The sequence below is a fragment of the Delphinus delphis genome, chromosome 12 (genome assembly GCF_949987515.2).
Source record: "Delphinus delphis chromosome 12, mDelDel1.2, whole genome shotgun sequence".
Lineage (NCBI taxonomy): Eukaryota > Metazoa > Chordata > Mammalia > Artiodactyla > Delphinidae > Delphinus > Delphinus delphis.
Genome location: NC_082694.2, coordinates 52,556,997 through 52,572,807, shown reverse-complemented (window position 1 = coordinate 52,572,807; position 15,811 = coordinate 52,556,997). Strand labels below are relative to the sequence as shown.

Sequence of the window (15,811 nt, the reverse complement as noted above, 5' to 3'; positions counted from 1 at the left end):
CTCATGATTCTGCGGGTTCTGTGGATGGTTGTTTTGCTCCATGTGATGTCAGGAGGCTGGACTTGGTGGGATGACCAGAGGGTTCACCCACACCCCTGGGACCTTGGGGCCGGTAGCTGGAGGCTGGGGCTCAGCTGGGATGCGGGCACGGCTGGACCTCCCTCTCACTCTGTGAGGTATCGGAGCCTCTCCCTCTCCACGTGGGGTCTCCAGGGTAGCCAGACTTCTTACACGGCAGCTCAGGGCTCCCCCAAAGTGCAAAAGTAGAAGCTGCCAGGCTCTCCGAAGGCTTAGTCCTGAAACTGGTACAGCACCACTCTGCCCCATCCTGCTGTTAGAGTGAGTTACAGGCCAGCCCCATTCACTGTGGGAGGGAACTACAGGAGGCCCTGAATACTAGGAGATGTGGCTCATTGGGGCCACCTTTAGAGACTAGCTACCCTGGGAGCCAAGGAAGGAATCTGGCCTCCTGGTGATAAGAAATGGGACAGGTAGTTTTTGATGGAGAAGAGATTTATAAGGTCTCGTGCACTGCACCCTCCCTGTGGGGCCTCCAGCAGATGCCAGTGGATTGAAGGGCCTATACATGCAGAAAGCGCTTTGCAGTGACAATCAGAGCCTGCCGCTTCATCTCTTGTAACGGGGGACAGTCAAGCAAAAGCACAGATGGGCATATTGTCAAGTGGACTGAAGCTTTGAGAAGAAGGGGATTTAATGGCTTTCAAGGTCCCTTCTGAACCTGAGAGTCGATCTCTGCCCTGGGCAGATTGTGCCCGAGTCTAGACATCCCCTTTTCTGTCTCTCACCTGTCACTGCCATGGAGTGTGTGCTTGTCCAACCTGAATGACAGAGGCAGTGCTATCAAGCCTGCAAGGTTTTGCTCTTATTACCACACATGGTGCAAAAGCAGACACCTCATTGGCCCACTTCTACCCTTGTTACAGACCGAGCCTGCAAAGCGCAGGATTACCACCACCTCTACCCACCCCACCACGGCCTCCCCGCCCAGCGCCTCTGCTCTCCCTCCCGAAGGCCACCTGGCTCCGGGCGTACACAGGCTGGGGAGCACTGTGGGCTGTTCACTGTCTTCTCTGTGCCGCTGAGAAACTCTTGTTCGGTTCTGTGAGGAAGGGGCTGCCAGAGCTTCTGAATCCCTTTCTAAAACAGGTGCTGGAAGCCCAAGAAAACCAAAAAGTCTCTTAATTTCTCTTCTCTGCTCTGGAAACCCTTGGGCCCTTGGGTGCTCAGTCTTAGGTCAACCTCTGACCCTAGTCTCAACCTGATCGTGTGATCTGAACCGAGTCACTTCATTGCTCTGTTTCTGGGAGTCTTTCTTTTCAAAGTGACAGTATTGGACCAGGCAAAGTCTAGGACCTTCCAGCTCCCAGGTGCCATGATTCAGCAGGACTCTACTCGGTTGATCCGAGTGGAACTTTAGATCTCTTGGTCTCTGTGTTGAGGACTTGGGATCCAAATCAGTGAATCAGCAAAGCCTTTGAAGGTGCCGACCTGAACGATCTGTAAGCACAGGGTTAGTGCGAGCACCCAGGGAAAGATAAGGCTGTGAGGCTGGTGTGGAAGGCTTTGAAGGCCAGGAATTGGGCCTCGATCCTCTTCCTTGTAGACAGAGGGGAGCTGGTGGAAGTTTTGGGGCAGAGGTGGAGTAATCTGGTTGGAGCTGTATTTAGAAAGATTAACCAAATGGCAGAATGGGGCAGACTCAGAAGTTAACAGGTCAGGAGGCCACAGCCCTAACCCATGTCACAGCCACAAATGAGTCCTTCCAGCCCACTTCCCAGCACCTGAGCTGGTGCTCGTGCTGCGTCCAGGCCCCAAGATACAGGAATGTCTCATGATGTGCAAACCCCACTCGTGGGAATTAGAATTGTAGGAAGAGACATAATTGAGTATGGGAGAGATGGTTTTATAATCATGAATGAGGAATATTCTCTCTTTAAAAAAAAAAAAAGATGCACCACCTGGTCTATTACTTAGTGGGCTCTCCTAGGGATGTTGAAGATGAATTCAAAGGTGCCACAATTCATTCAACACACAGTGATTTGGGGCTGTGTCACCCAAATAAGTCACAGCCCCCTGGGGGTTCAGATTCAGAAGCTGGTGGCCATGCCAGAGGGAGGGGAGTGATTATTTGAAACAAGGCTCTGGTCTGTTCTGAGATGCTGGGCAGGGGGCAGGAGTGTACCTTGGAAGGTCCAGGATGGCAGAATTTAGATGTGGACAGGGGGGCTCAGCTGGTGCTTACTGCATTCATCACTTTTTTTTTTTTTTTTAAACAAAAAGTGGGAGAGGTTCTGAAGGGCAGGCTATTTGGAGACTATAAGGAAGGAAGCGATCTTGTTTGTCTTGGTGATTTATTTAATTCTGGCTGAGAAAGGATATGATCTGTGTTGAGTTAATCCTCAAGGTGAACTTGCTCCCCACAGGAGATTAGGACTAGCAGTCTCTCTTGAACCTTGACCTATGTCACTTTAGGGAGAAAGCAAATGGTGTAGGACCCTGAATGCAGCCATTGCAGGGTGAAACTAGGGCACTGGAGGGACAGGAATGAAGAAAAGACAGGGGTGTCTAAGGGACATGTCCAACCCGAGAGGCTTATCCCCGTGGAGTAATTGTGGCCTCGCCCAGACCGTCCCTTGGAATTCCGTCTCTGGAACCTGGACCTGCCCCTGGAGACGTTTGCTGAGATAACGGCAGATGATCTCTCATCGCCTGGCCGCCCTGGAGTGCGAGGTGCAGTGGGAGATAACACGCTGGAACAGCCCCAACCCTTCAGCAGTGGGAGACAGGCTGGAGATGAGCGAGCCTTGGTCCACAGCCAGGGTGGCACGGAGCATTCAGGGCAGGCTGCGCGTGCTCAGAGAGCCGCTCCTCGGGGAACACACACACACACACACACACACACACACGTGTTGCCCTGAAAAACTGCCCCCCCCTCTGAATACAAACACGAAACTTCAGCTGGCTCCCCTCCCCTTCTCTATCCAGGCTCTGGTTTTGGGAAGAAAAGCAAAGACATGTCCACAGAGCGGGACTTCTTCATGAGGATGAAGTGCACAGTCACCAACAGAGGCCGCACCGTCAACCTCAAGTCAGCCACCTGGAAGGTAGGACGTCAGGCCTGGGTTGGAGTACCGAGTGCGCCCCCCCCCCCCCCGCCCCCGCCCCTGGCTCTCGGCTCCACGTCTGACCCTCCGCGGCTGGTCTCCAGGTCCTGCACTGCACGGGCCAGGTGAAGGTCTACAACAACTGCCCCCCTCACAGCAGTCTCTGCGGCTGCAAGGAGCCGCTGCTGTCCTGCCTCATCATCATGTGTGAGCCCATCCAGCACCCGTCCCACATGGACATCCCCCTGGACAGCAAGACCTTCCTGAGCCGCCACAGCATGGACATGAAGTTCACCTACTGTGACGACAGGTGGGGCCCGGCAGAGTGCGCGCGCGCGCGCGCGCGCGCGTGTGTGTGTGTGTGTGTGTGCGCGCGCCTGTGGTCAGGGTGTGGGTCTGCGGCATTAATGTTGTATTGCTGGGTGCAGGTCACTGTTTCATCCCATCAGTGCCACCAAGGGGTTCCTCATACCGTATTGGACTGTCCCCTGTTGTCACAGCAGAGCTGATCTGGGGTGCCGCTGCTGTCGTGGTGGATCGCGGTGGTGTGTACATATTCCTCCACATATGTGTCAGGCTCCTAGGAAATCTCCAGGCCACTCTCCCTCCCCAGGAGACGAGGGTCTGGAGATCTCCATTAGCAGCCCCACTTCAGAGGCCAGCTGGGAGATTTGGTTTCTGTCCTGGAAGCTGCCCTACGGCCGCGTGGCTCCTGTGTGTTCTTCTCAATGAATGAGCTCTTTCCTCGGCCTTTGCGCCTCCTGTGTCACCTCCATTCCAGCCACTGTCCAGTCCACTTTGGAAGGCTTTTCAAGGAAGGGAACTAAGCCAGACCCTAACCCCCAAAGCCAGGCCTAACTGGAGATTCTCTTATGAGAGAACGCAGTGGTTAAGAGCCTTGGTTCAGTGAGACGGCCTAAGTTCCAATCCAATAGGAAGTGTTGGGTGTTAGCTGTGGTCCTCACCCTAAATTGCTTCTTTATTAGAGTAGTTGAAAGAGCACCTAAGACAGCACATGTAATCCATGTCACTCTAGTTTCAGCTTGAGGAGAGGCTCGAAACAGGTGGAGAAGAGGCTTGGGTTGTTGTGGAAGGGGCGGGAGGGACAGCTCTGACTCCCCCCTGCCTGTCCTCTGCCCTCCCCTCTGTGCCTGGACATTGGGAACATGGGCGGATCGGGAGGTGGAAGGAGGAAGACAGGGAAGGATAGATGCCGTGGGCAGTGGCTGCCATCAGAGAGGGAAGGACAGGCCAGGAGCAGGGGCTGGGCCGGGCAGGCCTGGCTCGAGGAGCTGCCACTGCAGTCTGCTGACTAGTGCATGACCAGAGGTGGCCTTCAGGGATCTCGCCACCTGACCCCAGATTTCAGCAGTGTCCAGAGTCACCATGTTTGTCCAGAGTCATAGTTTTTGTGGCAGCTCTTTGCTGCTCCAACCTGTCCCCTATCCCCTTCTAGGGTTTCTCCAGAAACCCTGAGATCTCAGCTTCCCCCTCTCTATAATGCAGATGAGAATACTGCCTGCACCTGTTTCACAGGATCAGCGTACGATGAGATGATGGCTATGGAAGCGCTTTGAAAACCACAAACCCCATCACTGATGGGAGGCTTTTTGTTCCTGCTGATGTCTTGCTCCCTGTTTTTGCCCTCCCCCAAAGCTAGTCTCCCCACTAAACTCAAGGGGCCAAGACCACTTCTGGAGGCGTGCAGAGGCTGGGGGCCTGGAAGAAGGAGAGACCACCAGCAGGAAACTGCCTCACCTTCCCAGCCAGCAGGAAGCAAAGGCCCCAGGACAGAGCTCCTGCTCAGCGGCCCCCAGGCCTGCCCACCTTTCTCTCTTCTGCTGCATGTCCCATGGGTGTCTGGATTTCTTCATGGCTGCGGCCCTACTTTCCAGGCTTAGCTGAGTTTCTCTCCCCTGATTCTAGACTGACCTGGTGTTGGCTGGTGCCACTCCAGGTTTAAGAACTTTTGTACAAGTGTCCTTGACTCACCCCTGTCCCCATAGTGCTGGATTCAAGGCTCTTGGAGGTAGTGCGTAGTTCCAGATGTAGAAAGAAGCGCTCTAACCTCATAGGGAGAAAATGTCACGTGTGAAGACTTGTGTCCTGAAACTTTGACACAGTCAGCGTTTATCATGACTGTTCCTATTGTCATTATTGTGATACAAGGATAATTAGAGAGAGAGATTATTCCAAAGGCAGGCACCTGAGAAATCCACGCTGTGTGTAAGGTTCTTTCTCAGAGGTAGTCTTTGTATTCCAAGAACCATCCTGGGCAGAAGATACAGTTTTGTAATGTGCATCCGTCTCCGTAACCTTCTGAGACAAGAGAAATCCTGCTGCGTAGCCCGCGTGTCTCCAGCTTCGAGCTGGGGTGGTGGGGTGGGGTGGGGTGGTGCGGTGCTCCGCATGCCTTAGCCTTAGAGCGGCTGGAGCAGTGCAGACAGTGAAAGCTGCATGTGAAGCACAGCCCTCATGTGACCCCAGAAGCACTGGGAACACCCTACTGTCCTAGAAAATAACTCCTCATCCCTAGATAACAGAAAAGAAGGATTTTTTTTTTTAAACTTAAGACTTTGATCCTTGTTAATGTGAAGGGAAAAAAATCCTCTGGAAAGGGTAATTTGAAGTTATCCCTCATTCATCATCTTGTTTTGAATGAATTTCAGGTCGTTTCTTGAAAGCATCTAACTTTTGGGTAAAAGGAAGAGGGGACAATAACATGAGCAATTGGGGGCCTAAGAGTGGAGAAGGCCCTCTTCCCAGAAAGGGGAGGGGCCTGCACTGACTTCTTAGTTTGGTTCAGGGCTGGTAGGCAGAGTCGATCCTGGCTCGACGGAACCTGTGATTTAGGGCTTTGTGACTCAGGGTGTGGAGGGTGATATTGCTTATAAGGTTTGCTAGACACAGTGCACTTTGAGCAGAATCTTGCCTTTCAAGAAACCTAATTACATGGCCCAAACTCTGAATCCAGAGGTGCTGGAAAGGTGGATGCAGAGGCATGTAAAGACACAGGCTGCTGTGCCACACAGAAGCTGTGTTTAACGGATTAGCAGATTAGCTAACAAGGGCACAGACACGGCTTAGACAGTTTATAAAGTGACTATTTTAAGTCCCTAATGCCTATGTGTTATTTCTCAATTGCCCTGATGAAGACCTAGGATTTTTTGGTTTTGGTAGCTTGTCTTGTTTACACTTTTTTTTATTGGGATGGGGAAGGATATACACATATTCATTCTCTCTCTCTCTCTCTCTCTCTCTCTCTCACACACACACACACACACACACCTCTTCCAAGATCAATGCTTCAAAAACCAACACTTACATATCATAGCGGGGTGGGGTGGGGGGCATTGCATTTTAATCAGGGAATTCACTAGATTTAATGACATCTGGCACACATGAGGGGCTGTGATTTCCCATAAAGGGGATTATTTTCCCAATGGGAAAGTTAGGAAGAATCTGATGAAAATGTACAGCAAGTAGAACCCACAAAATCACTTTTGAGGCTGTTTGGTACTTTTTCTTAGATGTATTGAGACCATAGACATAAACACAAAAAAAGAGAAGGATCGTGGAGAAAAAGGGGAGAACCGAGAGGAAACGGGGGAGCGACAAATAAAATAGAAAAGAGTAATCTTGTGTGTAAGTCTCAGGTTTCCCAAATCAACTGAACCTGAAACAAGTTATTCTGAAACATCTGAAGTTGAATGAAGGAATGCAGATGATTCAAAATGCATTCATCCTGCTTCTCTTAACAAAGGGTCAGAGGACCACGTCAAGTCCTGTATTAATGATCTGAAACAGCAAATATTGTTAGAAGTGGATTCTGTAACAATTTTTATGTCAGTCACACTTATGTGTATATACAGTCAATTGCTCTAGATAGGGGGAGTAAAGTTGAGTAGCAGGTTTAAAGAAGAGTATCCTGATTATCAGTGTAGTGGATGATCTCGTCTCCATTTACGATTCAAATAGAGGTGTTATACTGTGTCTCCTAAAATGAGCAGCCAATTAATGAACTGTGATTTATTGAGCATCTGCTATATATCTAACTCAGCGCCAGAGACTAATTATATCAAAGAAGAAAAGAGATGATTCCTGATCTCCAAGAGTTTGAGACATGAGCAACTTAATGAACCATTCACCCAAAAGGAAGACAAAAATTGTTCTCAAGCAGTTTAACTTTAAAATGGGGGTGGTTCTGGGGCTTCTCTGGTGGCACAGTGGTTAAGAACCGGCCTACCAATGCAGGGGACACAGGCTCAATCCCTGGTCCAGGAAGATCCCACATGCTGCAGAGCAACCAAGCCCGTGTGCCGCAACTACTGAGCCTGCGCTCTAGAGCCTGCGAGCCACAACTACTGAGTCTGCACTGCAACTACTGAGCCCATGTGCCTCAACTACTGAAGCCCGCGCGCTCTAGGGCCCGTGTGCTGCAACTACTGAGCCCGCATGCTGCAACAACTGAAGCCTGTGTGCCTAGAGCCCATGCTCTGCAACAAGAGAAGCCACCGCAATGAGAAGCCCGCGCACCACAACAAAGAGTAGCCCCCACTCATCGCAAATAGAGAAAGCCCGCACGCAGCAACGAAGACCCAATGCAGCCAAAAAATAAATAAAAATAAAAATTAAAAAAAATAAAATGGAGTGGTTCTTAAATTCACGTGGAGGCGCCATCTAGTGGAGAAAGAGAATAACTGAAAGAAGTCAAGCCATCAAGGAGAGTGGGGCAAATCTATAATGCATATAATCCCACTGTGACTTCGTGTGTTTTATGAGTCTTCCTGTATGTTAGAAATAAATTATAAAAGCAAATTATGTGGATGAGAGAAGTATCACTGGGGGAAAAGTTATAACAGGAAAATTTTCAAATTAACAAAGAGGGTCCTGTAATTTTCCCAGATAAAGAATTTGAGGGCAACCCTGTTTTGTCATTGGGTTAAGGCAGTGTAGGATGTAATAATTTCAGGAGTTACAGTTCGATAAGATGCCTGCATTTCAAATTCTGTGGATCAAATCTGTGATGAATTCTTTTTATACAAAGAAGTTGGTAATCGTGATGATGACAAAAGGGAGGAGATAGTTGAGGACTGTAAAGAGGCTGTCAGTAAAGTTATAGAGAGCCATGAGTTGTAAAACACACGCGCATCAAAACACCTGAAAAGCAATAGTGTTAAAGTCTGAGAAGAAAATAGACTGACTTCGGGCAAACTACTAGTAAAAGATTATATACTTTCATTGTGTACTGAGATACATTTAACAAATTATTTTACTTTTTTTTAGAGGATAGGTGGCATCTTTAATTCCAAGTGGTCTTTCAGACTGTGATACATTACATGTCATTTTTAGTTTCGTATTTAGTGTATTCTAAATATTTTTGCAGACATGCACAGTAGTCTTTCTTTACCTATCTTATGTAAGATGGTATAGTATATTTCTTTAAATCCCTGAGCTAGAAGAAACTTTAAATGCTCTCCTTGTGCATCTGTGTCTCCTCCAAACGACGATGTTCTGAAATCAGCCCTAAGAAAGTTTGAACATATTTATGAGAAATGCTTGTATATCGTCCTGTCTAATCTGCTTGAAATTCTCCTTGGAAGAAGCAGCTCTACAAATCCTTTTTGGAATTTATTTCAAAGTGTAATGGACCTCACAATTCAAAAATTATTCCCCTGCACGATCTGCTTCTCTCCTGCTACAATTCAAGGCAAATTTCCCCTTCTTGCTTGTGGGTTTCAAGGTAATGAAAGGCAGCTGTGGCATTTGGTGGCACTCAGGGTCAGTCCAGGATTGAGCCAGGGCTACCCTCCTATGTATACTATGAATACACCCCAACTGTAACACATAACACTGATAGGGTGGAAATTCATTATCCATTAACTGTGGAGCTGATTGTATAGATATTCACTTAACTGTGTACTGCTGGAGGAAAACACAAAGCAGAAGTATTGTTGTTTAAAGCCAAGAAAATCTGGATAGAAATATATTGAAACAAATGTCACTGAAATCTGTGTTAGTGAATAGTTTGGGTATTATTGGGGAAATGCAGTTTCAAAGCTAAAAGCACATACAGAAACCTAAATGAGGCGAGTCAAGTGTTGCCTAGGAGAGGGCATTGCCAGAAGGCCGGAAGGAAAGAAAACAGACCTTAATAAAAGGATGGTTTTATTAGCAAACGCGTTCTTTGGAAAACAAATAGGTGGTTAGGAAGTACTTTAAACTTTTATCCTCTCACATAGTTTAAATGCTCTCTAACCTTCCACGATCGTTGACTGAGTGAATCCTGTACTCGTAGGGAACAGGGGTAAAAGCTGCAGCCAGACCTTGTCTGACTCCAGGCTTGGCGTGTGAAGTAGGGAGCTTGCTGCCTCGTCCCTCGTGGGCGGGTGCGTGATGGAGCCGGCTGAGGCCCGAGCTGCATTCCTTCTGCCCAGGAGGCCACACGGCACTGACACTGCAGCCCAGCCGGAGAGCCCATTTCTCCCTAGCGCTCAGCCACAGGTAGTCCATGTTGACAAGGGCCTTGCAACATTTTTAAGGGTAAAGAGCAATGGACGAGCAGTAACTGTCATTTTACATTGTGAGGCAGACCTGACTCTGAAATCCAGGGCCCAGCTGTCTGACCCACACATTTCCTTGGGGCAACAGTAACTTCAGATTTTAACCTGAAAGTTCTCTAGTTTCTTTTTTTTCTTTCTTCCTTCTGCCTCTGCCTCCTGGGGCTGCCTGTCAATGTCTACATTTCTCTCCTCACCTCATCCTTGATCTGGTTCTTTTCCTACTTTATTATTAAACAGGGACCTCTGTGCTTCTCGTTTCTGAAGTCTGCTGAATTAAGTCCCTTCATATTTTCTTCCCCTTTACAAAGGGAACAGCACTACTGAGCTGACTTTTGAAATTTATGGGTGACCCCAAACTGATTTTTTTTTTTTCTCCAGAGAGTCAGGGCCCCTTAATTAGAAAGAAAGAAAGAAAAAAAGTTCCCCTGCCCCTGGTGAAGAGAGCAGATGAAATGGTGTTATCACAGCCCAGCTCCCGAGGCTTCCCTGAGACAGAGGGAAATGAGCAGGGAGGGCCCTTGTGTGCCGTGGAGGCCAACCCTATAAACAAACCGGGTTCGTTAGCCTCCCCGCTGGCGTCGGCACGCCTGCAGATTGAGGGCAACGACCATTAGCTTTGAGTTGGGGTTTCCTGGTTTTGTGAAGTCTGACCAGTCGAATGTTCTTCAATTGTGTTTGGGGTGTGTGTATTTCCCAGTTTTTATAGTTGTCTGTTGAAAGGCATGAAGGAGGAGACGTTAAATATTTATTTTAGTTGACAAGATAAATGAAGGCTGCTACTGGGAAGAGGGCTGGCAATTCTGAAATTGAGGTTTGTTTGTCCACTTCCAAAACATGCCCATTGTGTGCCTCTGAATGGATGGCACGTTAATTAGATTAAGAAATATTTTATTTGAGGCTGATTGTAATAAACATTTACTCTGAGCATTTTAAAAGATTCTAATCTTGAAAGAAAGTGTAATCTCTTCATGGAGTAGAGTCAGATCTTTCCCAGAACCAGCCTCATTTTTGAGGGTCTCTAGGAAACTCTAGACCTAGTTCGGGAACAGAAGTAGCTTATCTGGCACATTGGTGAGCCTGTAAATGGCCAGCCCGTTGTCAGCACAGCCCACCGGTGCAATTCTGGTTCCCAGGCTAAGGCTGAAAGGCATGGGACCCATCAGAAAAGCTACGTGGGTGTAGGAAACGAAGGGCCTGCACTGTGCGGCCGTCTGCTTGTTCTCCCTGAATCTCCACCTTGGCTAAGGCGCCATGAATGCCAGCCCTGGAGGTAGGCCACTGAGGAACATGTCTGTTGCTGATGAGTTCAGAGACCTCTCTGCTCAGGGCCAAGTGAGGGGACAGATCCTCCTGGTCTGAGACCAACTGGCTGGTGCAGGTGAGCTGCTGGAATCTCACTGGAGAAATCTCCCCTGGGCTAAATCAACTGAGACCTAAGCTTCTCAGCTCAGTTGTGTTGCCCGTTGTTTTACAAAGGCTTTAACCCCCAAGTCTCACCTAGGCAGAGAATTTGCCTCTTCTCTGCCCACTTCAACACCAGACACACCTTACGGAATGGAGAAAGGATGGATTGAGCATCGTGAGGGCTGCGCTGAAGGCTGTGTGTGTGCACCGTCATGCACTGAGACAGGTGACCATGCTCTAGGAAGAAAAGTGGGCCATTAGTGCCCAGGTTCCTTAGCAGTGCTGGGCTAGACAGGGCTCTGATTGTACCTTAGGCCCCCAAAGACTGTCAGGCCATTGGTCAGCTACTCTAGCATTTACTGAGCACCCGTGGTAGTGGAGGCCAAAGGAGAATGTGGTCCCTGAGCTCAGGGGTTGGCAGCCTAGGATGTGGAGAGAAGCATACATTACTCCTTGTGACATTGTGTTTGCCTGTTAGGACTTGATGAGAAGGGGAAACCTGGAGAAAGCTCCAGGGACAAGGCGGGACCTTGAGCTGGCCCTGTCATCGTCAGGGCTCCGAGAAGAGAAGGCCTCAAGGCTCTGCGGCCAGCGTGGGTTTGCCAGGGGTGGGAACTGCGAGGAGAGGGGTCTACCGGGGAGGGGGGACCTGCCATGCTGCCGATCAGCTGCAAATCAGACTGCTTGGAAGATGGAGACAAGACCCTGGAGCCTTAGAAGTTAGGTGGAGTTTATTTACTCTGGACGTGGTTGGTCCTAGGTAAGCTGGAGGTGCTTACGTAGAGGGGTGACAGAATGGAAATAATATTTTAGGATGATTTCGTCTGACCTGTGCAAAACCCGTATGGAGCGGGAGAGAGGAGTAGAGACAGGAGACCAAGGAGCCACGGCTTCTGCTTTCCTCTCCACACTGTTCCTCTCCGGCGTGGACAGGTGACAGGGCTGTGCCCCTGGAGTCACGTATTCCAAAATAGAGCTTGTAATGATGAGGATATAGCATCACTTCTCGCTCGTGATAGGCTAAGTAAACAAGACAGTGAGCCCGTTAGAAAAAATGTGAGAGACCAAAGATGATGAGAAATAATGTTTAGGTATGACGTGGGAAAGAGCTAATCTGGTGGTTCTTGGGCAGGGCTTTGCTTATTTTAAAGGTTCCAGCACAGAGCAGAGGGTCCTCAGAGAGTTAAGTGATTCTTCACGTCCACATTTGCCTTTTCTCTGCCCACTTCCCATCTAAGCAGACACCCTACACGGAAGCCGCCTATTTATCGGAGTGTAACGAAGGGGCACATTTCTAGGACTATGATTCTGTATCTGTTCCTCTCGGCACCTCCTGCCCTCCCTCCTTTCCTTGCGGTAGCAAGAACAAGTAGAACCCATGAAGGCAAACCTGATGTCTAGGAGGTATCTGAGGTCACCAGACAGGACCCGAGGGGAGAAGGTTTAAGCACAGACAGGGCTCTACCTGCCTGGGTCCCTCCTCGATCCATGGTTAACACACATGCAGAGGCCGCCTCCATGCTTTTCCCAACTTGGCACCACACAATTTTCACTTTTCATTTATATCGCCCTCTACTAGAATAATCTGGAATAGTCAGGATGTTCCCATTTTCGTTCTTGCTCTGTCCCCGGACACTTGTGTAGACATCAAGCAAACTGTCTACCCTCTCTGCATCTCTGCTCCCTTGTCTGCAAAAACTGTGGGTAGGGGGCAATGAGAGCCCCTTCCAGTGGTCACTGGAGCAAGGCACATGTGTCTATTTGGGGGTGGGAGGTAGGGAGCCCCTGAACAGGTGCTTTTCCTTCCTCCCCAGACACAATCCAGGAAGGGCAGGAAGAGTGGAGGTTCAGTAGACCCAGAGTTGCAGGTTGACCACCATGTTTGTTGTTGGTTTTTTCTTTTGCTTGGATGAATGGTACGACCGGGACGTTCCGAGTGTGTTTCATTGAATGTGTGCATTTGAATTACCTTCTACATAAAGGTCCTTGAGCCCCTGCTCATATTCATATGGTCTTTCTCTTCCCCCTTGCTTTTTAAAAAAATTTAGAATCACAGAACTGGTTGGTTACCACCCTGAAGAGCTGCTTGGCCGCTCAGCCTACGAGTTCTACCATGCACTGGACTCAGAGAACATGACCAAAAGTCACCAGAACTGTAAGTACCAGGAGTGCCCTATATGTCTGTGGAATCTGGCCTTGAGTGGGGTGTGACTGGTGAGAAGGGAGAAGATCCAGTTGCTTCCTTCACAGAGCCATCATCTTGTGTGGCAGACAAGACTCATGCCCGCAGGATGGTTAGAGAACCAAGGCTGCCACCGTCCTGTGTGACATGCTCATGCAAATCAGGAAAAGGGCACTTTGGGTAGGGGACACACAAACACACCAAGGCGTACAGCCTGGAGAGTGGAAGGTGGGCTGAATCTCAGTCCCTACTTACCACCTCACTGAGCACACTTATGCAGTGAACAGTCTGCTTAACCTTATGCAACAGCCCCGTAGAGTGTAATACGAGACAGCATGGAATCAACTTGGGTTATGCGCTATAGGAACATGTACATCCATTCAAAGAAGAGGGCTGAGAGAGTTCAGAGAGAGAAGACAGGGCGCTTGAGTTGGACCTTGAAGGATGGAGGAGCATTGGTCTAAACAGAGGTAGAGGGTGCATGATACCAACCTAATGGACGTGTTGAGGCGGGTCCTGGTTTTCCAAGAGCTTGCTTGCTGAATCAAGAGAACTCAGTTGGGGAAGGCTGTCCAGGCAACCCAGTAACGGCGTGTGGAAATGGTGCCTTGCAGCTTGAAAGAAAACCTGAATTATGAAAGGATTCTAGAACAGGGCTGTCCGATAGAACTTTCTACAATGGAAATGTTCTTCATCTGCGTCATCCGTATGTGAGCTATGCTGTATATTAAATATGTCTGGTGCAACTGAGGAACTGAATTTTTTAAATTTAGTTTTAATTAAATTTAAGTAGTCACGCTTGGCTAGTGGCTACCATACTGGACAGGGCAGTTCTAGTGCATTTCAGTTGACTATGTTCCCAATTAAGGCTTCCCATTTGCAGGTGATCCAAGACAATTTTCTTGAATCCATACAGCCCATCAACATGCAAGGACTATGGGTCTATAGCCCTATACCTGGCCTACTGGGGGAAATAGAAATTGATAGGATTGATCCCTGCCCTAAGGGATCGCATTCTGCGGAAGAAGGAGGGCTTTGGGCTCCGTGGGAGCATGGTGGTTCATACCTTCCGCCTCAGTATCTAGCATCGTGTTTGGTACAGTACAGGCACTAAATGAATGACACACCCAAGGGCAAAAAAAAACATATTTGGGAAAGAATGCTTCAAAATAAGTGCCCCCAGTGCAGATCGGGGTGCTGAGAGGATTACAGAAGGATTTAAAATGGGTAAGTCTGAGAAGATTCCCAGTGGCCCTTTTGGTCTTGGAGTCCAAGGATTAGCTGTGGCCTTGGAGTGGCAATGAAGAAAATGGAAGTGCAGTTACTTGTCCGTTGTTCCTAAATCCATCCATCTATCCCAAGGTTAGGACACCTGAAGTTCAGATCAGCAGGCCATAAGCTGCATAGAAGCACAGTTAATATTCTCTTAAGGAATGAGATCTTCTCTTTCTAATTGGTTTCTTTGCTTCATCCTCATGGCTTTCGGGTTTGATCCAACAGTGCAACAGGGCCCCTAATGATATCTCAAAGAAGTTTCTCACTGTGTTCTCCAGCAAAAAAACAAACCATCCGGCTTCCCCGTTCAGGGACCCAGGGATGCGGGAGGGAGGTGGAGGTACTTTTGTGCGCCCATGGATGTGGCCCAGCTCTAGCCTGCCCCAGCTTTAAACTGTAGGATGTGGCTCCAGCCTCCACTCTGGGATTCCCCATGCTTCTCTGGCCCATGGTGGTTTCAGCTCCCAAAGTCATGCTGGTACTGGGACCCAGGGACCTGGCTCTGGCCCAGCTTACCCAAAGATTCCCAGTGCCTGGCTTTCTGGGGCTTCCCTCCTTTAGATGTAAAACTGGGGAAAAGCCTAGCCTTCCTTCTCAGCCAAGCGTGAGTCAAAGTAGAGGACAATAGCGAAAGTTTCTGGAAATTCTTGCGGAACAGTATTGTGCTTTACCTTCTGGGGTGGGAAAGTAGAGGAAACTACTGTCAAAGAGAACAAAAATGATGGCTTCTCACTAGGCCTATGAAAGTGATTTTTTTTTTCCTTCTCTTAGAACATCTTTGATCCTTAAAAAAGAGCTGGGGTAAAAAATTGTCATAGTAGTTTTCTGCTGAATCCAGGGGAAATATGGTGCAGATTTATTGAATCTGTGGTTTTAAGCATTAGGCACGCTTAAAGGTAATTCACAACCCAAATGGAAATCACAGGTTCCCGTCTTCCCCTGATGGAGCCAAGTAAAGCAGCTCTGAGCTCAGGCCTCTGCTCAGCCAGCCTGAATCCAGCAAAGGGAGATGTGCGTGGGCTGGAAATTGGGTTAATGCCAGCTAAACACAGGCATCTATTTCTCTTTCACTTTCCCTCTTTTTCTGTCTCTCAGTCTTTCTCAATCTCTCTCTCTCTCTCTCTCTCTCTGTCCCTCTGACTCTGTCTTTCTTGCTGGGTTTATGCAGATAAAGTTGCACCACAGACCCACACTCATACTGTGGAATAATTGGAGGCCCAGGCTTGAGGCTCGTCCAGGTTCACACACCAGCATCCCGAGTT

General features: G+C 48.7%; 1 protein-coding gene across 2 annotated transcripts in view; it reads left to right on the top strand.

Moving 5' to 3' along the window:
- Positions 1–15,811, top strand: part of EPAS1 (endothelial PAS domain protein 1) — an 88,811-nt gene that overhangs the window by 59,323 nt on the left and 13,677 nt on the right. For both annotated transcript variants that reach the window (XM_060026690.1, XM_060026689.1), the window contains exons 5-7: positions 3,007–3,125; positions 3,230–3,435; positions 13,141–13,247. In XM_060026690.1, coding sequence (XP_059882673.1) covers positions 3,007–3,125; positions 3,230–3,435; positions 13,141–13,247 — 432 coding nt within the window. The remainder of the gene's footprint in view (positions 1–3,006; positions 3,126–3,229; positions 3,436–13,140; positions 13,248–15,811) is intronic.